Here is a 22,906-nt window from a genome sequence, read left to right on the forward strand (position 1 = left end):
TAAGAGAGACCCTAAAATAAAAAAACGTTATTTATTGATGTTTTTCATCAGGAAAGCAACACATGCTGGTGAATGGTATCCAACAGATGATCAACTCAAGATCATGCTGGAAGCATCATTTCATTATGCACAACCAAAACCAAATGCAGATTTAGGCTTGAAAGGAGTTATTTCTCCACACTCTTGTTATCAAGTGTGTTTAAGAACAGCCGCATATTCTTTTTCATGCATCAATCCAGATAAATTCGAAAGAATTATTATTCTTGGAACATGTCATCATATTGCATTAAAAGCTGGCTTAGTTTCTCATGCAACCGAAGTCGAAACACCATTTGGCAATCTACAAGTCGATACAGAAGTTACAGAGAAATTAGCAACAGAATATGGCGAAGCAATTCAATGGATGGATCAAAAAGTCGATGAGAACGAACATTCTCTCGAAATGCAATATCCTTTGATCAAGTATATTTGGCAAGACCGTCCAGTAAAAATTATTCCAATGTTGATAGGATCATTAAGCGAACCAAGAGAAATAGAGATTGCAGAAGCTCTTAGCCCAATCATTACAGACGAAAAAACATTTTTCATCATATCATCAGACTTTACTCATTGGGGTGAAATATTCCATCATACTCCAATTCAATCTACGAAAAAGAAACAGCTCTCGCAACAATTGCAGATAGCTGATGAACGTTCAATTGGTATTATTCACCAATTTAACTACGAGCACTTCCGCTTTATTTGCGAAGAAATTCATGGCTCAATTTGTGGTTGCTATTCTATTTGTTTGATGCTAAGAATATTAGCAGAGGGATATGAATTTGAAGTTTTTGATAGATCAGAACTTTGTGAATTAAGAACAATGAAAGATTTCTCTATTTCATATGTTGCTGCTGGATTTTATGATAAATCACAGAGACCAGCACCAGAAAAGGCACCTGAAGAAGATAATCAGGGTATGATGATGTAAATATTTTTTTAGAATTTACTGTAAAAATAATTTTTATTTGTCACTTTTTTAGACTTTCATGATAATTTCATAGTGGTGTATTTACACTTCATAAGGGAATAAAATCCCTTATTTTATTCCCTTATAAGCCAATGCGCTTCAAATCATTTTGATATTCGAAGAAATTGTCGAAAAATGATGAGAGTTATAAGTACTTCCAAATTTTAGATATATGAAAAAGTGACATATAGATCATAATCCCTCCTCTTGAAAACCATTTAATACTGTCAAGAATATGGATGCAACTAATAATTTCTTTAAGTAAATATGAGAGTAATCATGGATATTAAAATATGTATTCTTGATTGCAAAATTAAATAAATTTTACAATAATTTAAAAATATTGACATGAATAATCATAAGACAAACATTTACTAAACATTTAAACAAGGGTTGTGTCAATAGCATCAATGATAACCTTAGAATCATACTTTGTGCAGAGAGCTTTGAGAGGAGTAATAAGGTATGATGTGTCTTGGTTATATTCACCAAACTTTGTGAAGTATTCCTCCAAAACTGGTTCGTAGCACTTTCTGACATCAGGTAAATCGTGTAATTTCATAAAGATTGGAGCCTCTTGGCCTGCAACTTTGTTAACAATAGTATTGATTGCATTTTCCATCTTTTCTGTAAGTGATTTCATGTATTTTTGGTGCTGGTAGTACCTTTCGCGAGCTTCTGGTTTAGCATAAAGTTCTGCATGTACAATTTTTTCATCTTCTTCGTCAAGCGCTTGTCTTCTAATAGAACTTTTTGGTCCAACGCCAATAAAATCGGAAATTGGTGTATCAAGAATATCACCAAATATAGTTGGAGTAGAATGGCTCATTTTTTCATGAACATTTTCAAAAAGAGAGTTAATTGTGTGGGTGGGATTCATTTCAATCTCTCTTATGACATAAGCAGAAAATTCATTGGATAAGAAGGCTCCTGCCCACTTGCTGTTAATCGCTGAATAGCTAGATTCGCTGCATTGAGCTGCGGTGATTACTGCAACGTTTGGTGATACAATAGAATCCTTTAAGCAGCCACTGTTGCAAGCCTCAACAAGGAAGAACATTTTTCTGAATTTGCGAGTCTTGCTCATAGTAATAATTGTATTGCCTAATTGATATGTAGTAATGGGACGGCCAACAGGGGTTGACAAGATATTTGCAGAGCCATGATCATTATAAAAGATGAAGAGATCATCATCCTTCGTTGTGTTGAGTTCTTTTAGATATCGAATGAATTTTGTGCTTGAGCAGTTCTCTCCGAGAAAATCAATTTTTTCTTTTCCAGGATAAATATTTGTATTGTTAAGGGTATGGAAGACTTTTCCAGGATAAGGGTTTAATTCGTTGTCTGCAATATCATTATAAGTCCACATGGAAATATGATCATCGTCAAAACCATGAGATTTTAAGATTCCATACATATAATAGACATCTGCTTGATGTCTGTAGTTAGACCAATCCTTGGAGCCTGCAAATAAGATTGCATATTTAGCACAATATCCTAAAGTAATGAAGAAAAACATTTTTTATAAAAAATTTACTTTTTTTTTCTAAAATTTATTGTCACTTTTTATAGAACGTTTCGAAAATGAAGAATGCTCATGTTCGCAAGCATAATTTCGTTTTGACAGATGGCGAGAAGCAGGAATTGAGGAAAGCCTTCAACCTTTTTGATAAAAATGGTGGAGGTACAATTGCACCTGATGAAGTTAGAGTTGCCTTGAGAGTTCTTGGCTTTAATCCAACCCTCGATGAACTTCACGCCATGATAAAAGATATTGAAGCCAGAGAAACAAGTGGACCTAAAGATGATGGTATTAACTTTAACGAATTTACTCAGATTATTCTTGAAAAAATAAACGAACCACAGACACAAGCACAACTTGTTAGATCATTCAATAACTTAGATATTGATTCAGATAATACCATTTCCCTTGATGATCTTACACATGTTGCACAAGAACTCGGTGAAGACTTGTCACCTGATGAATTAGGGGAAATAATCATGACTGTTAGAGGTTGTGCCAATGATTTCAATATTCACACTACAAATGTTGGCGCAATTTCTCAAACAGAATTTATCAATGCAATTAACCATAGTCTTGATAATTAACTAAACTGTTTGTAATATTTAAATTCAAAATTACTATGTTTTGCATAATAACTCTTCATGATATTCAAAATATATTTAATATAAATTTTCATATAAGTTAATGGTAATTTTGAAAAATATTTTGCTTAATTACATACAAATACAAACAAATATTTAGTTGCGGGAAGAATTCCCCATTTTCATAATAGCATTTTCAATAATTCTCTTTTCTTCAAGCTCCTTCTGTCTTTTTTCGGCTAGTTCTCTTTCTATTTTGGCTAAACGCTCTGCTTCTCTTCTAACTTTTTGTCTTGCTGCAGATTCTCTTCTTCTTTCGATTTGCTGAGAAACTTGTGCTGCTATATGTTGCTTTAGCCATCTATCAGCAGCTCTTTCTTGCATCTTTTGAACTTTTTGATATTGAATTTCCATCGCTCTTCGTTCGGCTTCTTCATTTCGCTGAATCTTATTCATGCAATGCATTTGGTACTCAGACATTTGTAAAGAGCGTCTATTCGCAACAATAGCGACTTTTTGTTGCTCTGCAATGCATTTTTCACAGGCGCGTTGGTAATTCGCTGCAGAATTGTTATATAAAGTTTCTCTAGTTTTCTGATCTTTCTCTTCTATCTTTTTTTGCAAATCTTCTGCCGCTTTTTGCCTTTTTTGTTCAACTAACATCGATCGAGTTCTTTTTCCGATTTCATTCTCAATTTTTGCTTGAATTGGAACAGACTCGTTAGTAGAACTAGATGATTGCGTAAGAGGAGGTAGTTTAGAAGGTTCTGGTTTGGGTTTAGTTTTTTTCTTTTTTGTTTTCTTAGATTTTTTGGAAGAAGCAGTTGGAACGCCATGAAATAGAGCACTAACTTCTATTTCAGACTTTTTAGATTCTCCTGTCGATTCTGAATCCCCAACAATTGGAGATTCATATCCTGTTAAAGGAAAAGTATTAGGATTTGCTTCTGTAGAACTTGTAGATTGAACTTCTGCTTGATCTTCTGATTCGGGTTTAATAACTTCTTGCTCTACAAATAACGGAGATTCTGTTGGCAGTGGTGGATTTTCGTCATTAAATTCTGGTTCATTTGTTGTTTCTTCTTCATTATTAGTTTCTTGTTCATTAGATTCGATGTCAGGAGCTTGTTTGACATCAGAATCCATTACAATTGAAAATTATTCGTTATTTCAAAAATTTTAGAAATCTTTTGGAAAACTATCTGATTATTTTACTGGAAATAAAAGTGTGCCCTAAATCAGTAATAAATCCTCAGAGAAATTGCTAATTTGAAGTAAATTTAATTTGGTTTTATTGTTTTGCTTCTTCCATTTTAAAAAAGGCTATGAATTTAAAAATGTAAAATCATAGGTATTTAAAAATGTATAAAGAATTTAAATGTATTTTGATAAAATAGACAATGAAAAATAAAAAAAAATATTAATATCAGATTACTTTTGAGCTGGAGCCGGAGCTGCTGCTGGTTGTGCTGCTGGCTGTGCTGCAGGCTGTTCAGCTGGTTTAGCTGGTGGTAGAGGTTTTTGAGCTGGAGGTGGAGCCATTCCTTGTGGAGCAGGAGCGGCTGCAGGTTTATCACCAGCCTTTGATGGAGATGCTGGCGGATTTTCTTGATCTTCAGGATTATCTAATTCATTTTCCTCATCAGAAGATCTTTCGAGTAATTTCTGGTTATCTGGAAGGCGCTTTGCACGAATTGATCCGAGGATAACACCAAGGATTGAAAGAACGAAGAAGAAGGCAACAACACCGATAATTATATAAGCTTCAGTTCCTAATTTAACAGATGTGAGGGTTGTTGCTGGAGCTGTTGTGAAAGTACAGTGTATGCAGCTTCCATTATTTGTTACTGAGTTAGTTTTGTTATTTTCTATGTAAATACAGGCAGGTCCAATTGTAATATTTGTTTGGTCATCGCCAACGAATGGATTTTCATTGCAATAGCATCCATTTTTGAATTCGATATGTGTTTGTGTGGAAAGTCTCTTTACTTTGTATGCATTACCGAGGAATGTTACATAATTGAAAAGAATGTTATTTGCTGATTGGATGAAAATTCTATAGCTGCCATCTTTAGGCTCTTTAAATGTCGTTCTGTTAATCGTTGCGTTTTTAAGATGGAGGAAGAGATCTGATCCAGCTAAAGCTGAATTATTAGAAAATGCACTTAATTTAACTTCTAAACTGATTTGTGTTCCAGCAACGTAGATAGAACCACCCATTAAAGCAGTGTTGCTGGTAAATGTGCAATTATCAACTAAGCCTGTGAAAGCTGTAGAGCCTACTACTTCGATGGCTCCACCGAAGAAATCTGAAGTAAGGTTAGTAAAGTTATAATATGTTTCATTAAACTCTGAACTAAAAGATTGTCTTTCTTGGTTTCGTGTTGTTGTTGTGGCTTTATCAAATACTAAAGGCGAATTTAAGAATCTTGAAAATGAAGATGATACAATTGATGCACTGCCGATCGATGAATAGAAATTAGCAAAAGAAGATGTGAATTTATTGGCAAAAATACTGTTCAATGTCAATTTCTTCGGAAGGGACGATTCCGTGAATGTAAGGAATGGTGATTTGTATGCTTTATTGGCGAGGACAAGCGAAGAAATAGTAAGGTTCATATTCTCGTAAACGAAAAAGAGGATTTGACGCAGTCAAATCTTCTCTCTCTCAAAAAGTGGACTTTACATGGCAAATTTCAAATGCATGTAAGGTCCACTTTGATCAGTTCAGGATGGAATTGGAGGCCATGAGGTACTGACATTGCATCAGTATCTCATAGCCTCCAATCCCTTCAAAAAATGGGAGAAACTTTGGTCGAATAATTTAACATTCGCCAAAGTTTCTCCCATAATTAATGAGAATGAAAGGGTAAGAGGCATATAGGGTCACTATATACCTCTTACCCTTTCATTTTCATTTGGAGGTCAACAAACCCGGAGTTAATTGCAAACAATTAACTCCAAATTTGTTTATGTTAAGGAAGGAATTGGAGGTAAGAGGTACATAGTATGAATATGTACCTCTTACCCTGCAATTCCTTCTAGAAAGTTCCAAAACTTTGGGTTAATTGCAAACTATTAACCCAAAGTTTTGGAACTTTCAAGTGGAGATGGAAGGCTTTGGGTATATATTAATACAATATACCTCAAAGCCTTCCATCTCCACTACAAATGGGAGAAACTTTGTCCGAATAGTTTAACATTCGGACAAAGTTTCTCCCATTTCAATGTAATTGCTACCTGTGAGGTACTGACTTGAAGTCAGTGCTTCACAGGTAGCAATATCCAAAAATTTAAAAACATTTTATCAGTTCGTTAGAGAACTAGAGCCTCCTAGGTACTGAACCAGAATCAGTGCCTAGGGGACTCTAGTGATCTATATAAATCTGAGAAACTTTGAGGAAATTGTTCGACATTTCCTCAAAGTTTCTCAGCAATTTAGAGGAATGTTCGTTATCGTGTATAAAATATAATAACATGATAACAAACATTCCCCGCTAAAAGATGTAAAATCTTATAAGAAATAATTGCAAAAGAATAACAAATTGCAACAAATTTTATATGAAACTGAACCTTATGAGGTAGTGATTCAAGATCACCGCCTCATAAGATTCAGTTTCAATCTCAAGTATCTCAAAAGTAAGGCTCTATTTTTTGCCATGTAAAGTGTCACTTTTTCTGTCAAACTGTTTTTATCGTTTTCGTTTACAACAATATATTTATTTTAATTTTATTTTTGTAAACCTAATAAAATTCTTTTTATTGCTTTTTAAAACCGGGGGTGCAAAAAAATTCCGCAATTGCTAAATGACATCTAAACACTATTTTATTCATATTTTTTATATCACTTTTCAATGCTGAACCCAGAATTACATTTGCCAACATCGCGTTTCTCAGTTTGTCACCGCGCATTAACAAATACATCATACGGTTCGCATAGATGTTGATATACCTTTTAATAATTCTATGGAAATCAACTTAATTCTATTGGTCGAAGTAAATCTTCCTAAAAACCGCTCGCCAATCAACCTATTTACTATGCCAGCTAGGTATATATGTTTACGCGCTTGCTGTATGTATGCCATAATCACTTTGAGGTTAAAATCATATATTATGTCATTATCAAATATATAACAATCTGAGATTAAGTAAATATTTGTATTTGGAGAATGAGCTATAACTATTAAGAATCTTCATTGAAATTTTTTATTCAATTAAAATATATCTGTTTTTATGATGTTTAGAGAGATAAACCACTTATCAAGCTCAATAATTAATTAGGTTTCTGGTTAAGGCCTCGTTCAACAGAGTTATCAAATATTTTATTCAAAAATCTTCATTATTTTCAATAGGATATATGATTATTCGCTGTATGTGTACTTACTACATCCATATTGGCTAAATCCAAGTAACGGATTTTTAAATTTGTTGGAGAATAGCAATCCGATACTGACTTTTTTGAACTAAAATTTTCAATTATGGATTTGCCTTCATGGGCTAGTTTTTGTAAGATAAAAGTTGTATATAAGAATATACAATCCTTGGTATCATATATATCTATAAAGGATTTTGAAGTTTCCGAACTCATTCAGTTTATATCAGATGAAATTAACATCAAAGGTCAATTTCAGCTCTTTTTGCGAACACCGAATACAATTTTGAATATCGAAAGTGGGCATATCACTGATTTACTTGAACACATTGCAATAATTCCATCTGGTTCATTCGAATTACAGAAAATCGAAACATTTTTAGAACTCAGAGACACAATTTTATATCCAATTAATACATTTACTATTCCAATTTGCACATTTCAAGGTGAATTTGTTATGGACTATACCGTTAATTTACATACTCCAATTAGAATCATAGATATTTGCTATTCACTTTCAAATATGTTCGATGTAGATAGTGATCAATTCATTCCTTCTACATATACAGGTGAAAAGATCATAGAAACAATGCCGATTAATTTAATTTTGCAAAACAAAGTTTATATTGCTGCAAATCTAGAGAAAAATCATCTAAAATCAGCAAGAAAACGTGCAAATGTCGTTACAGAAATACTTAAAAACGAAGAACTTTACTTGAAATCATTAAACTTGATAATGCAGTATATAATACCATTTATCAATAAATATTCGATACTTAACACCAGAGTTGAAACAATCTTTGAGTCATTCTACATGACAGCAATGATTATTCATCAAGATTCATTAAAAGCTTTCCAAGAAAATGGAACTTCTTTCTTTTCTACGTATGGAACAGCTCTTCTAAAGTTAGCAATGGATCTCAACTCATATAATGATTACGTTTCTATATTTCCTTCATTAAAAGATGCAATTGTTACTCAAAGAGAAAAGAATCCACAATTTGCTGCTGAATATGCTAAAATTGAAGCAATCCCTGAACTCAATGGCTTAGAAATTATATCATTATTGGTCAGACCTGTTCAAAGAGCTCCAAATTACAGATCTCATATTCTAAGACTGATTGAAGCAACTCCTCCAGGTCATCCAGACTACTCAGCGCTATTCATTGCTCTAGAGAAGATGAATGATACACGAAGACAGCAAGATAAATGTGAACAAGAAGAAAATTCAGAATTTAATTTGCAAAAAGAGCTTCCTGGATACAAACTCCCTGATAACGAGTTCTATGTAGACTCTTACAAGGTCACATCTGCTGTTGGTGCTAACAAAATCTTTGTTTTGTCAAGTAATTGGTTCAGAATTTTAAGTCCGAGTTACGCTGACATCTACAAATTCGAATACATAGACACAAATGTCAGACGCGTTGGATCATCAGTGTTTATTTCTCATCCAACAATAAAGAAACCAATAAAATACATTTTCGAACAAGAAAAGTTCGCAAAAGAGTTTGATGACGTTATGCAAGAAACTTCTCAATGGAATGGTCGTATGAACTCTGCTCATGAGCCAGGTTTGAAATGGAAAAAGCTTTCAATTGCTCCAATGAAAATTCAGAGGGCTTCGGCGGTTTTTCTCAATGAAAAATTTTACGTCATCGGAGGTCGTGATGAATGTGGTATTGTCTCGAATAAAATGATGATTTTTGATGGACAATCATGGGCGGTTGAGGAACTTCCCTTCCCTGCACGTCACGATTTAGTATCGTATTCCGAAGGACAAGCATTGTACATGTACGGTGGTGAAGGACCGTCTGGACAATTATCCGACTTCTGGGTCTATCAAGAAGGAGAATGGAAAGAATTACCTGGAATTCCGGAACTTTGCGGTTCTGGCTTAGCCATGTGCGGGTGGCATGGAACAGGCTTGATTCTTAGTGGTGGAAGTCCATTCAAGACTTACTACTTTGACTTTGAGAAGCAAGAATGGTCACGAATTTGCGAAAAATCTCCAATCCCTGACTTAAAGTTCCATTCTATGCACGAGCTTAACAGAAGAGTATATATCGTAGGTGGAAATGACAATTCAACTACCTACGTTATGACTTCTTTAGCCCTTGGCTGGATAGAATTTAATATTCTTGGAATCGAACCAACACCGAGAATTGGACATAGCTTATTTGTTGCTAAAGAGCACATCTGGCTCTTTGGCGGTGCAGGAAGCTCTATTCCTTTCTGTTTGGCACCAGTTGGACAGTGGTTTGTGTTTAAGAATGAATATCAGTTCCCCAAATCGATATCATTTGCATCAGTAGCTATATCTGATAATAATATATACGTATTTGGAGGAAGAACTGATGATGGAATCTCAGATCAGTTGTATACACTCGAATTTTTGAGAACTAATGTAATTGACAGTGATTACCTGCAATCTGTTTGTAATTAGTGTACTATATGTATGCTTTCAGTTCTTTTATAGAATAAAATTATGTTATTTCTTTCTTTTCAATTTGTATTGCGTTTAAGCTATCATGAAAGGATTTATTGAGATGGAAATTATATACTTGTACTTTCATGTATATAAATTATCGTTTGATTTTGGTTGAAAAACAAAATATTATTATTTTTAAAGCCAAAGCATCTGGAGAATTGGTATGTTCGGCATACACTTTTGATTTCTCTTATAAATTTCTATATGTCTAGCTCAAAGCAAGGTTTTTTCGTATGAAATATTTGAAATGACGGTAAACTTGTAAGCGTAATATAATTTAGTATTAAATATATCTATGTAATGCTAAGCAAATTCAAAGTTTAGTTAAACATTCATATGGGAAGACATCCTAAAGGATAGATGAAATTTGATTGAATGTCACTTTTAACGATAATTCAGCATCGTTTAAACTAACCCCATCGTTCATAAAAATTAACTGCATAATATGAGTGTTTAAAATATACGGTATTTTACCGGATCTGACAAGAGTTCAATGCTTTTTAAAAAAAACACTACAGAATACCTATATGTATAAATTGTAATCTGACCACTCTTGTGAACTTACTCTCTCAAATTAAATGGGTTAATTTTATCGTTCTCAATTTTTGAGAGAGGAATAATTTAATAGTTTTTGTCAAAAGTATTGGAAACATTATTTTATGCATTAATTTAAATTTTCCAAAATTGAATGATAAATCATTTTCATGAGGAAAGATTTGAAATTCACTAATTATCAAAATTAGCCACTATTAGGGAAATATTGCCGATCATAAATTGAGAGTGGATTTTACATTTTCAATCATTTAAAAATGACCAACAACACTCCTCTTATTGACAATGTTCAGCTGAATAATTACACAGTACAACCAGATGACGACACCAGTGAAGTATCTAGTGTTCATATTGATACAGATGAAATCCCTCACGTCATGGGTTATCGTCCAACTCCACCAAGAACAGACTTAAATCTTCCAACAATTGAAGCTCTCGAGTCATTCAAGAAGCATAGGACATGCTCTGTTGGAAATATTCTTTGGACATTATTCTTTGGTTGGTGGGTAAGTTTATCCTTTGTTATTTTAAGTCTTTTCTTCTTTATTACTATAGTATTCTACAAACATGGCTTATTCTGTCTTAGAGCAGCATGGTTTGTCTTGTATCCATTTGGAAAAATCGCGTATTCAAAGGAAACAACGAAATCAAACATTTTTGCTAAGATTTTATGGTATCTATTACTTCCAATTTATGGTACAACCACACTTGCGTCCGCTGCATGCTCTTGGGAGCTTGTTTACTTCATTCCAATGGCGAAAACAATGTTTAAGTTGTTAAAGCTTGCACTTGTCGAGAATCCTGCCGACATATACTTTGCACCATCTACAGAAAAGAAGACTGGCATCCCTTTAATCCTTTGCAATACCTCAGGATCCTGGTTTTATTTCAAATTCACGATTTACGGCTTCGATGTTATCTATATCAACTTCATGCCATTCGTATTCTTAGCCCTACTTGTCGGTTTCGTCAATTTCGGACATACCGGCCTTGGAGATCCAGTACTTGGAAGTGTATTTGCATTATTAGGTGCAACACCTGCAGCATACTTCATCGGTGTGTGCGTAGATGATCTTTCCAAGCATCTTGGTATTATCATTGGCTCAATTCTCTGTTCAGTTTTCCTTTCATCCATCGAATTATTACTTTACTACTTTTCTCTTCGAAAGGGACTTGTCGACATCACACGTGCAGCCATTACAGGAGCTTTCCTTATGAACTTGCTCATTATTCCTGGTGTTGCCATGTTTGCAGCCGGATTAAAGTGGAAAGAGACAGTTCTCAACAAGAAAGCACAATCCATTGGTGGCTACTTCCTTCTTCTTGCCATTATATCTGTTCTTTTCCCTTCAATCTTCTACCACATCCACGGCGGAACTGATTACAACTGCAATCAGTGCGAAATTAACGGTACAGAGCCAGGAAATCAAACAATTCAATGCAAATACTGTATATCACGTGATTTAAAGAGAATCTATGATGATCCAATCTACAAACTCTATGCAGCTCCTCTTATGTATATCACTACATTATTAATGCCAGTTATTTTCATTATTTCTGTTGTTTTCTCTGTGAGAACACACGCGCACATCTACAAAGTTGATCACGTAGAAGAAAACTCAGGAGGAATGTCCCAATTGGCTGCAATTATTATTTTGGCACTTTCCACTGTCACGTTTTCTTTAATGGCTCATGTTATGACAGAAAAGATTCCAGAAGCATTGGAGAAGATGCATTTCTCAGAGAGATTTGTCGGTCTCATCTTCTACACGTTGATTCCAAACGCCGCTGAGTACATGAACGCAATTAAGTTTGCTTTGAATGGAAATATCGGTTTGTCAATGGAAATTGGAAACCAGGGAGCTATTTTGACCGCTCTCTTGGAAATGCCCGCTCTGATGCTCATTTCTCTTATTTTGTTTAAGACAAAAGTGACAGATGTAATGTTTACAATGATTTTCCCTGTCATTGACATTGCAAGTATTGTTGTAGCTGTATTCCTTAGGAACGCTATTCTAATGGAAAAGAGAATCAACTATTCCACTGGTCTCTCTTTCCTTATTATTTTCTTATTAATTTCAGTTGTGTATTACTTCGAAAAATTCTAAAAATATTTATATTAACTTCTATGAATTATAATATTTAGAAATATTGGTATTCTTATTGATTACAATAAGCTGAATGAAATTGTAACGGTAATTTGTTTTTGATATTTTTGTTAAGGATGCACACACACTCATCTGACTTTAATTCAAACTAGCTTCTTACCATGGGATTAAGCTTTAATCTTTTATAAAAACAATCAAGTTGATTCTTTTTATTCAAAAATTTTAAAAAGATGAAAAATACGCTCTATAATACATATAAATCCTAGTCTATCATTTTCGGAAAAAGCACGTTATAACTCATGTTAGTGGAAGAAGACATTTTTTAGATGTGCTGATAAATGTAGAATTGATATACATCATAGAATATATATCTCAATGGATATTAATGAAGCGTTTAGGTTTAAATTTCTAAATATTGGAAAGGAATAATTTGGTCATTTCTAAATATTGGAAAGGAATATTTTGGTCATTTTCTTTACACTAATATAATATCTTTAATTATAAGTTATGAAAACTCTTTTATTGACGGAAGACCATATTAAAATTGAAATGGTGGAATCCGGAGCCTTAAAGAAATATCTATTAACTTTTAATATTTTTATATATTTTGCTTTATTTTATTTATATATCTTTAAGAGAAAGGGACAGACTAGCCCATTGTCACTTTTTAATTTAGCAAATGAACGCTTATGGAGTGGAGTTTTTGGGTAAATCTGATTTGCTTATAAATGAAATAAAATCAAAAGAAACCATATTGGCATTATATTATGCAAAAATAAATGATCTTACTTAGTACTTTTAAAGTTAATTTCAGAAAAAATTTGACACAATGGTATCCGGCACATACAAGTGGTGTACAACCAAAATATAAGTTGGTTTAAACATATATTGCTATATCTCATGATCTTACTTAGTACTTTTAAAGTTAATTTCAGAAAAAATTTGACACAATGGTATCCGGCACATACAAGTGGTGTACAACCAAAATATAAGTTGGTTTAAACATATATTGCTATATCTCATGATCTTACTTAGTACTTTTAAAGTTAATTTCAGAAAAAATTTGACACAATGGTATCCGGCACATACAAGTGGTGTACAACCAAAATATAAGTTGGTTTAAACATATATTGCTATATCTCATGATCTTACAGTTAGTATACCTAAGTCGTGTACAGAGGCACTGCGAGCCTCCTTACACCTGATATGTGAATTTGACACTTTACAAAACCATTAACGTATATTTTACAACACAAACGACAACACCAACTTAACCTTAAATATTTACAAAGCCGCCAACCACTTCACCTCACTAACGTTTTCACAAACGACTTCACTACTGTAAAAATAAAAGTTCTCACTTACAAAAGTATTGCAACTCTTCCCATTGCTGTGCTTCACACAATAGTTCATATTCTTCAGTATCGCTGCTGTCGCTCCAATCGTCAGAGTCAAAATCACTGTCAAAATAAATGTTAGTAAGTTTTGACAAAGCTAATGAAACACGTTTACCGTTTGTATCGTATGCTTGTATAAACTTTCCATTCTTCATTCCTTCATAAACGCTCAAACTAACTTTACCCTTTCTCCCTCGTATCTGATAGAATGTATTTTCACGAGGAACGAAGAACAAATTCTTGAACTCATGACCGTTGTAGTTTGTTATCTCAATAGTTTTCGTCATTTATATAAAAATAAACTTAAAAATTAATGATATCACCACCCTCACACGTATGAAAACATCCATTTAAGTTTAGGGTAGAAGGGTAGATCTAACCTCATTTCTACCCTCATTTCTAACCTTGTTGAATTCATTGCTTTATAACTCTCTTCCTTTCTCCAACTCTTCTAACTTCTTCCTAAGTTCAGCAATGTTGTCCTCATGAAGTTTAATCTTCCTTAATATACCTTCTCTATCTAATGGTTGCTTTATCTTTCTAAACTGAACTCTACCATCCTTCATAGTATGAATGTAAAAACCTTCTGGAATAGTTCCTGATTTAATGTATTCTACCAAAAACTTTTGTTTCATTGCTTCAGTGACTTTAGTCGTCATTTCAATCAAATAAAAATTTTAATATTAAATAAAAATAACGTTATTTTTTTCAGTAAGGAAACGCAGGAGTTTTACGATTTATTTGAGGAGTAGGTTCTGGTTTAAATGTTGGAGTCGGTTTAGGAGTTGACTTTTGAATAGGAGTTTGTACTTCCATAGGTTCAGGAGTCATTGAAGGTTTTGCTTGTGAAGGCGTTGGTTTTGACGTTGGTTTTGGCGAAGGCGTTGGTTTTGACGTTGGTTTTGCTTGTGAAGGTGTTGGAGTTTGTTTAACTTCAGCTACTTCAGTATTATTTACAACATTTGCTTTATTTCTTTTCAACATCATAACTGCTCCTGCTGTAGCTAGCAAACCTAGTGGGAGACCATATTTTATATAAGGACTTGACCAAATGCTATTTTTGACAGGAGCTGGTGGAACACCTAACCTTGGTGAGACTGCTCTTTGCCATTGTGCAGCTCGTAAGAAATATTCAATAGGTGCTCCATAATCGTTTGGTAAAGTTTGTTTCATAGATGGTGAAGGTTCGCGAGAGCTTGATGAAGAACTCATTTATAAGCTTTAAAAATAAACGTTCATCCTTTATTCCTCACTGTCGTCAGTTGCTAAGTTATAGTCGTCAAGTCTTATTATTGGTATGCCTGACTGTCTTACCTGAATGGCAAAGCAACAATCCCTCATAAATCCAATAAGTGGCTTTGGTACGTTTTCAGTTGCTAGTTCAATAGGTCCTTTAACAGACAATTTGTATGTTATTGGAGCAGTAGATGTTTGACCTTGCTGGAAGCAAAAGTCCACTTCTGTTGGAAAACCACATAAGAAATGTGTGTTGTCATAGCTATCCCATTTATGTTCCACACTACCATCATCCACCAATGACCTCATAACATCTTCATTAAATCCAATCATATCATTGTTTGTATTGCAAGCGTTCGCAACCATTTCATAAAATACAGGTCCATATGATTTTTCAGGTTCTGCAGGCATATTTCCATAAGCTCCCATGGAAAGCTGAAGATATTTAAACTTAGGGTTCTCAAAATTAACATAATAGTTGTCTTTCTTTCTAAATAGTGCCCAAATACTTTTAACATTAATAGGCGTATAAGCTGCTGTAAATGTTGCACTTGAACTATCTGTATTCTTTGAGAATGAACCGTCCATAGGAATCCAATCCATAACTTTAACAGGAAAACATAAAGCCTCGTTTGTATAATGTTCTACAAGTTCTGTATAAATGTTAGGGTCTAAAGAGAATGACTTTGGATGAATGAAACATTCATTAAAATCCATCTTTGTTCGAAATAGTTGCTGGTTTACAGTTGTAATAGTAACTGTTCCACTAGCTTCTACTGCCTTCGTTATCATAGTGAATGGTTCATTCCATGGAACAAATTTATTTGTCGGTGGATTTGAATCTGAAGCAAATGCAACTTTAAGAGTTGGATTGAAAGCAACGATATCATTTACAGATATAGATGTGCATTGTAAGGCGTCGCTACTGAACTTTACTTTAAGCTGAATGTTTCCTGCAAAAGCTGGAATAAATCGAATAGCTTCTAATGGAAGGAATCTTCTAACAGGAATTCTTAAACGAAGCTTAAAATCAAATGATTTTCCTGCTGTAATTGGACCACTAACAATTTGTCCTGTTCTGCATGTTCCCGAATGACTCCATACATCTTCATGTCGAGTCTTTGAGAAAACATCTACTTTCTTTATTTGTTCGGTAGTTTGTGAGTTTGAAGTTATATATGCTTCTTCTCTTGCGTTGTCTTGAGAATATACGATACGACCATTTGCAAGGATTTGATATCCAGCAACTGCATAGAAAGCGTCATCGAAACCAATCCAAAATCCTGGTGGGTTTGTTTTATTGGAACCTGAACCAATTTCTTTATCTGCAATAAATTGACCTTCCATTTTATACGTAATGAATGTATTGTAAAGGTCCAACATATTTTCACCAGGAGGTGAGAGATTGAATGTTACCCATGTGTTATCTTTAGCAGTTCCAGGTTGTGATGGAATCTTTGCGTCAGAATATTTTCTATTAGTGTCACCAATTTGAACTGCATTGTCTATGATATCGAAATATGAGCGAATCTGATGAATATGCTCTGCTGGAGTAAATTCGTTTAACTGTTCGTTCTGCATGTATTTACTTCGGATAAAAATATCTATTTACTTCATTATTCTCACTCTTCTTCTTGGCATTCGTGGTGGAAGTTGTTTCTTGACATTTTCAATGAACTGTACATTCTCTTTTGTCTCAACTTCTTTCACTGGCGGGTCAGGGTTCTTTGACTCGGTTTGTTTTTCAATGAAATTCACGAACTTTGCAATAAGCTCTTGGTTCGTTATTGAAAGTACATCTGGCTTCTTTTCTTCTGGTTCTATTGACTTTTCAGTTTGAACAGAAGGTTTTATATGGGCTTCGTGGACTTCATCCTTGCCATACACCTTAATGTTGTCGCTTTCTGCATTCGCTAATGGAACCTTTCTTTTTCTTACGTATATTTTACCATCTTTACTCTGACTTACGTAATAGAAAGGATGTTGTATTCCTCTTGCGTCATTTAATATAATAGACTCTCGCTCTGATTTTGACAAGCTCATTTTACATCGGTTAAAGTTTTAATTTTGTTTTTTATCTGCAGTCAAATGACTCAGACAAGTCATATGGACAAGACCCAAGGGGTCATAGATGTTGAAGCATTGAAGAAAGAAATTCGCGAGCAAATTTTATCCGAACTGAAGGAACAAAAACAAGAACAAAAGCCAGAGAGACCAAAGAGAAAACTTAGTGAAAAACAACTAGCTGCATTAGCTGCTGGAAGACAAAAGAACCCACGTTTGCTGGCGAAGAAAGCTAGAGAAGAAGCAAAAGCAAAGGAAGAACAAAAAGCTAAAGAAGCTGAAGCAAAGAAAGAGTAAATGGTTTATTTTTATCCGAACTAAATGTATAGACAAATACCTTTATCTGTTGCGTTCAGTAGTGAAAACCCTGACGTCAAAATAAAGGGGAACAGAGTAACGTTTAAGTTTCCAACAGACTGGATTGTGAACATAAATGAAGAGAAGTACATTGGCATAACATCTATGTATATAACACGTGCTTTCAGAAAGGTTGACTTTATACTTCAAGTCGAGATAGAAAATGACGAACAGTCTTTAAGCGCCCAAAACATTCACATATACAAATACTTTAAAGACGATACAACATTGTTGCAATGTATGATTTCATTTAATGAGATGTTCGAGAAAAAGTTCAACATTGAAGTACAAACTTTACAGCCTTTACGTGAGTTTCTTGCACAACTGAAAGAAGAAGGTAGTCAGCCACAACTTATAGACTTTCATTATGAATTTAATGAAAATGAAGATGGAACACATGACTGTCAGTTTGTTATATATTCACCATTCAATGAAGTAGCTAAAAGAAAGAAAATCCATTACGTATAAGATTTCAAATCTCTGAACCCAATGAAGACTTCAAAATGTTTTCAATTATGATGCAATGCTTCCGAGGGAAAAATGAATTTTCAAAGATTGTAACCCCTGGCATTTGGGATAGAAAAGCAAGCTATATTATATTCAAACTTAAGTAAGGGAGTTGAAAATGAGTTCATTGGTCATACAAGAACTTCACCACTTCCTAACCCTAAATACTATAAATTATCTGGCTTCAATCGTGAGTTTTGGATAGACATGTTCTCCACTCATGACCATAACTGCCCAGTGTTCTTACCTCCAGACCATAAGGACTGTCTCTACATTGAAGCACAACTCTTAAACTCTACCGTCGCAGTATTGTAAAATCTACGCTAGCTTTATTTTTATCACGAATGACCTCATTTCTGACAAAAATAAATGACCTCATTCATGACCTCATTCATGACCTCATTCATGACCTCATTGCTGACAAAAATAAATGACCTCAGAACTTCAACTTACGAATAAAGCTTGTTTTAGTCGTTATTGAGAAGTTAAACTTTTCAGCAAAGCAAGGACTAGAAGACTTACATAAGTCAAATCCAATCTCTTGACCGTCATAAAGTGCTTTATATAACTTCATAACACTGAACTCAGAGTCTTTGTCAAATTTTCCTTGCGGAACCATTAAACCTTTATCTTCATCATAGAAACACTGAACAGAGTCAGGAAACATTTCATTAGCGGTTAAAGCAATAACATCTTGCTTCACGCCTTTCATTCTGCAGTGAAATGCAACTTCATTTAAATCATTCGTGAGTAAGTCTATGTAAGTCTTCTTTCCACAAAATATTGACTTGTATGCTAAACTTTGTTTTCCAGGTGTTATTTCTGCGAAGTCACTATGAAACTGACCAAGGTTTTTACCAATGAGAACTCTTCCATAACGTTTCTCAAACTCTTCAGCTAAACGAGGGATATCTTCATTGTAGAGATGCATACTGTCGGTATCGCTATAAAAGATGTCCATTCCTAAGTCCTCAGCAGTACAGAATACTTCACACATTATTCTCTTCGACATTGATAGAATGTTAACACCAAGTGGACAGAAGTTAAAGTGTCTGCAAATGCTTTTCGTTAGCTTGAAAATAGTTTTATCTGAACCATCCAAACCTTCGAACTTCACTATATGGTTGTAGTTTCTGATGGCATATCTTATAGCATCTTTGTCATCTACTATGGTTATTTTTGACTCAATAGGAGATAGAATAGTTTTGCCATAAATACTGTTCAGAATGAGCTTTATATTTTCTTGCAAAGGATTTCCTTCTTTCTTATACTTTAACCTTAACTCAAACAACTTCTTTACTTCATCTCTTATTCTAATATCTCTGTTTCCATCGTAATAGTATCCTTGCAACACTTCACATTTGACACCTTGATATTTTATGAGGTCTTGTAATGTTATATGGTCAACATACATTAAACAGCAAGTGTTTGAACTTCTGGGAACGTTAAGTTCTGGATTTAGTTCAGGGTCACAAACTATTAAAGGAAAGTGTCTATGTATTCCAATCTCTGTTATCTTAATGAGAACAAAGAAGCCAGACATAAACTTTTCACCAATGGGTTCCTTTTGGTCGTCATCGAATAAATGTCTCATGAGATACTCTGTGCTTAGCATCTCATCCTTCATAACCTTTGGAATTCCTTCTAAAGTATAAAGTCTTGCTATAGCGGATGGATATAATGAAACAGCGTCGAAGTCAGCAATGAGTTTCTTTTCGCTCTTTTGTTTCATGTTATCTGACAACATACATCTTCCACCTTGAATACAGCGTGAAATAAATTCTCTTGGTTTATTTGAGAGGTCATATAAATTTCCATTCGGGAAGTATACTCTGTTCTCAAATAATTTGTTAGCAATTGAACAAATACTAACGTAGTCATAAACGTTTAAATCAAACTCTTTCAATATGTCATTGCGGAACTTAACAAAACCTTCTCTTAAATTCTTACATCTTGTTTGCAATAAAATGAGCTATATTTTTCTAAGTCGAAGTGGTTTTTCATCTATTCTGCAACCTTTGATGGAATCTATGTTTTTCATGAATGTATCTGCATCCCGGATAAACTTACATGCTTCAGAAATGACACCAGTTCTGTTGTCATTTGCTAACAAAGTACTGCTGTAGTAGTTATATGGAAATACTTCTTTCGGTCCTGTTTGTAAGTTAAACATAGCAGGAAATAGTTTAAGCTTCTTATTTATAACACTGTAAGAGTCTTTTATAATAATTGCCCGTCCTTTTATAAAACCAGTTATTTGCATTGTTCGTGAACCTTTAATGATGGGAGTTCCTTTCACTTCTGTCATGTGTCTTAAGATGAAGTTTATATCATAACTGAGGTTATGGAAATATATTAAACTCTTGTCAGGAAGTCGTTCCAAAAATTCTGTTGCACAGTTCTGACCCCATATGCTTTCACTCACTGAACCATCTTCACTGTCATAACAGATGTTAAAAGCTTTATGAAAGCCATCGGTACTGCACTCAAAGTCAGCAAAGAAAACATGCTCAGGAATGAACTTACATTTAGCTTTATTTATTTCTTTTGACTCTGCTTTCTTCTTCAGTTGTACACAATACTTTGGAGCATATGTCAAATCTTTAAATGGTGCAAGGTTCTGTTTATATAAGTCAGTCGTATATGTGAAAAGTTCTCCATAAGAAATAGGTTCAAAATATTTGCACTCCCACAATGTTTTCATAACATCCATAACGGTGTTGTTCTATCCATGCGAACAATGTATTTACCATCTCTCTTTGTATAAATCTTCATTTGTTTCTCAATGTTCATTCCACCACACTCCTTCAAGATTTCTATATAGTTGCGAATGAAATATGTTGTCATTGGTAATCTTTCGTTTAGCATGTAGTGGTCTTCAACAAGAAGTAAGTCAATAGTTCGAGCAGTTTCACATTCTTTTGGTATATATCTCTTTATTTCATTATGTCTTGAGTCATTGAAATAACCAATGGTAACATTAAATGCTATACCTGTTGCGTCAGAAATTTCTTGTACTTTACTTTGAGGAAAGTCTCTAACACGAATGACTTCTCTCATGTGGTCAATAGTTTCTCCATCTACTCCAGCCTGAATGCAAGCATAAACGAAACAATTGTCTTCTGTCATAAGTGTTGCAGTTCTTTTGTTCAGTTCATTGAAGATTTGGTAGCGCTCAAGATTTATAGGTAATGTGCAAAGATACTTCCAGAACTGACCGCTTCTCTTCTTATAAAACTTCTTTTCACCATTATCTTTCCAAAAGCTTTCTATAAGTGCTGGGTTTCCTGTTTGCTTAAGAGCTTCCAAAATGGCTTTCTGGTCATTTGTCAGTGTGCTTTCATCTCTATATGGTCTCTTTTTTGGTTTGCCTTTCTTTACATCTGACATCGTTAAGCCTTCATATTCTGTTAAATCATACATCTTTATTTCGGTAAGATTCTTTATGTTTGTCAAGAAGAAGTCATAGTGCATTTCAACAATACCTGCAGCATTTGCTTCTATCTCTGATATAAAGTTCTCCTTCAAGAGCTGATGTAGTAATGTTCCAATATTATTGAGGTTTAACGTAGAACATTCATACTTTCCACCAAGTTTATAACATACCATCCATCTTTGTTGGGAGTTTATTTTAATCTTCTCTAAGAGTCTCATGAAAACCTTACCGAAATGTTTGTGTAAGTAGTCTCTGTTTGGTTCATCTAAAGCTTCGATGTTAAAGTCAATGAGTCTATTGCCTGACTTCACATTTCTCTTCCTATTCTCTTCATCTTTCTTTAACCATCTCTCACCTTCTTTTGGTTTGTCGTCAATGGAACGAATGACATCGTTAGCTTTGCGAACTTGTTCTATAGCACTTTTAAACATCTCTCTTCTCTGTTGTTTCAGTGTGTCGTCTCTTCTTCTTGTTTCACCAACGTTCGCATTTGTTATGTCAAACATCTCACGCCTTACTTCATGAGGTACTGAACGTCTATGATATAAGTCAATAGCAATGTCATTTAAAGGAAATGCTCTTGCATGGACTTCGTCCTCGCCGCGTTGCGGCTTTATGAACTCATGAATTCTATCATAACTTATTGCACCATTATAGTCATTGAGGATGTCAGCGAGTGCCTTTTTGTTTGTTGCGTAATGCTTTGCAACATCTATATTAGCTTCTGTAAGAAGTTGTTTTATTTCCGAGTGTTCTAACTTAGACAACTTCCGATACATCTTTAGTAGGAAATAAAAAAATATTTTTTGAAAAAATTAGATTAGATTTTTTTTAAGTTATTTTTCAAAATAATTTAATATTTTTATTTTAATGAAACACATGCAAGATTGCAAGTTCTTTTCATACAATGCTCTCGCTACTGCCATCAAGAATGAGTTCAATAATGCTTCAAATGTTAATGTTATCTTTAACAAGAAGTTTGTGAAAGAATCTAAGTTTGGTCAGTATGTCAGACCATTAGCTATCGTCATTGACCGCAAACGTTATACTTCACAAGAGTTAGCAGTAGTTTTGAAACAAAAGAGTTTCTTCGTCAATGTCAAAGATACACACTATACTGTCATAAAGAACTCTAACATTGACTTCTTCAGTATTGCTTTAAATCTTTCCGAACAGAAAGAATATAAGAAGGGTGAAACAAATGTGAAATATTATCCTTCATCTCTGAAGACAATAACGAACAAAGATGTTATACAGAAATTCTTACCAAAGGT

General features: G+C 34.0%; 14 protein-coding genes across 14 annotated transcripts, besides 3 other annotated features; 6 read left to right on the forward strand and 8 right to left on the reverse strand.

Moving 5' to 3' along the window:
- Positions 1-37: 37 nt before the first annotated feature.
- On the forward strand, positions 38-970 carry TVAGG3_0846980 (regulation of microtubule-based process; the record flags this gene model as incomplete). The annotated part of the gene is made up of 1 exon (XM_001307301.1): positions 38-970. The coding sequence occupies one exon, from the start codon at positions 38-40 to the stop codon at positions 968-970; it is 933 nt and encodes a 310-aa protein (XP_001307302.1).
- A 421-nt stretch (positions 971-1,391) lies between these two features.
- On the reverse strand, positions 1,392-2,528 carry TVAGG3_0846990 (cysteine-type peptidase protein; the record flags this gene model as incomplete). The annotated part of the gene is made up of 1 exon (XM_001307302.1): positions 1,392-2,528. One exon carries the CDS (start codon positions 2,526-2,528, stop codon positions 1,392-1,394), a length of 1,137 nt encoding a protein of 378 aa, XP_001307303.1.
- Positions 2,529-2,588: 60 nt separating this feature from the next.
- Positions 2,589-3,141, forward strand: TVAGG3_0847000 (calcium ion binding; the record flags this gene model as incomplete). Its single annotated transcript, XM_001307303.1, has 1 exon — positions 2,594-3,118. One exon carries the CDS (start codon positions 2,594-2,596, stop codon positions 3,116-3,118), a length of 525 nt encoding a protein of 174 aa, XP_001307304.1.
- Positions 3,142-3,271: 130 nt separating this feature from the next.
- TVAGG3_0847010 (uncharacterized protein) lies at positions 3,272-4,413 on the reverse strand (the record flags this gene model as incomplete). Its single annotated transcript, XM_001307304.2, has 1 exon — positions 3,272-4,261. One exon carries the CDS (start codon positions 4,259-4,261, stop codon positions 3,272-3,274), a length of 990 nt encoding a protein of 329 aa, XP_001307305.1.
- A 133-nt stretch (positions 4,414-4,546) lies between these two features.
- TVAGG3_0847020 (uncharacterized protein) lies at positions 4,547-5,734 on the reverse strand (the record flags this gene model as incomplete). Its single annotated transcript, XM_001307305.1, has 1 exon — positions 4,547-5,734. The coding sequence occupies one exon, from the start codon at positions 5,732-5,734 to the stop codon at positions 4,547-4,549; it is 1,188 nt and encodes a 395-aa protein (XP_001307306.1).
- Positions 5,720-6,828: a mobile genetic element.
- A 730-nt stretch (positions 6,829-7,558) lies between these two features.
- On the forward strand, positions 7,559-10,322 carry TVAGG3_0847040 (Rho guanyl-nucleotide exchange factor protein; the record flags this gene model as incomplete). The annotated part of the gene is made up of 1 exon (XM_001307306.1): positions 7,594-9,930. One exon carries the CDS (start codon positions 7,594-7,596, stop codon positions 9,928-9,930), a length of 2,337 nt encoding a protein of 778 aa, XP_001307307.1.
- A 462-nt stretch (positions 10,323-10,784) lies between these two features.
- TVAGG3_0847050 (calcium:proton antiporter protein) lies at positions 10,785-11,394 on the forward strand (the record flags this gene model as incomplete). The annotated part of the gene is made up of 1 exon (XM_001307307.2): positions 10,785-11,394. A coding segment is annotated over one exon (610 nt), but the record flags the coding sequence as incomplete, so codon positions are not given.
- Positions 11,395-11,741: 347 nt separating this feature from the next.
- Positions 11,742-12,658, forward strand: TVAGG3_0847060 (calcium:proton antiporter protein; the record flags this gene model as incomplete). The annotated part of the gene is made up of 1 exon (XM_001307308.2): positions 11,742-12,635. The coding sequence occupies one exon, from the start codon at positions 11,742-11,744 to the stop codon at positions 12,633-12,635; it is 894 nt and encodes a 297-aa protein (XP_001307309.1).
- A 612-nt stretch (positions 12,659-13,270) lies between these two features.
- Positions 13,271-13,795: a mobile genetic element.
- Positions 13,788-22,906: part of a mobile genetic element that runs on past the window's edge.
- On the reverse strand, positions 14,741-15,244 carry TVAGG3_0847090 (uncharacterized protein; the record flags this gene model as incomplete). The annotated part of the gene is made up of 1 exon (XM_051249093.1): positions 14,741-15,244. One exon carries the CDS (start codon positions 15,242-15,244, stop codon positions 14,741-14,743), a length of 504 nt encoding a protein of 167 aa, XP_051084568.1.
- TVAGG3_0847100 (uncharacterized protein) lies at positions 15,275-15,985 on the reverse strand (the record flags this gene model as incomplete). The annotated part of the gene is made up of 1 exon (XM_051249094.1): positions 15,275-15,985. The coding sequence occupies one exon, from the start codon at positions 15,983-15,985 to the stop codon at positions 15,275-15,277; it is 711 nt and encodes a 236-aa protein (XP_051084569.1).
- On the reverse strand, positions 16,087-16,849 carry TVAGG3_0847110 (uncharacterized protein; the record flags this gene model as incomplete). The annotated part of the gene is made up of 1 exon (XM_051249095.1): positions 16,087-16,849. A coding segment is annotated over one exon (763 nt), but the record flags the coding sequence as incomplete, so codon positions are not given.
- Positions 17,375-17,629, forward strand: TVAGG3_0847120 (uncharacterized protein; the record flags this gene model as incomplete). The annotated part of the gene is made up of 1 exon (XM_051249096.1): positions 17,375-17,629. One exon carries the CDS (start codon positions 17,375-17,377, stop codon positions 17,627-17,629), a length of 255 nt encoding a protein of 84 aa, XP_051084571.1.
- TVAGG3_0847130 (organellar and viral DNA polymerase type B) lies at positions 18,633-19,208 on the reverse strand (the record flags this gene model as incomplete). Its single annotated transcript, XM_051249097.1, has 1 exon — positions 18,633-19,208. The coding sequence occupies one exon, from the start codon at positions 19,206-19,208 to the stop codon at positions 18,633-18,635; it is 576 nt and encodes a 191-aa protein (XP_051084572.1).
- TVAGG3_0847140 (organellar and viral DNA polymerase type B) lies at positions 21,009-22,063 on the reverse strand (the record flags this gene model as incomplete). The annotated part of the gene is made up of 1 exon (XM_051249098.1): positions 21,009-22,063. A coding segment is annotated over one exon (1,055 nt), but the record flags the coding sequence as incomplete, so codon positions are not given.

The sequence above is a fragment of the Trichomonas vaginalis genome, chromosome VI, assembly GCF_026262505.1.
Source record: "Trichomonas vaginalis G3 chromosome VI, whole genome shotgun sequence".
Taxonomy (NCBI): domain Eukaryota; phylum Parabasalia; order Trichomonadida; family Trichomonadidae; genus Trichomonas; species Trichomonas vaginalis.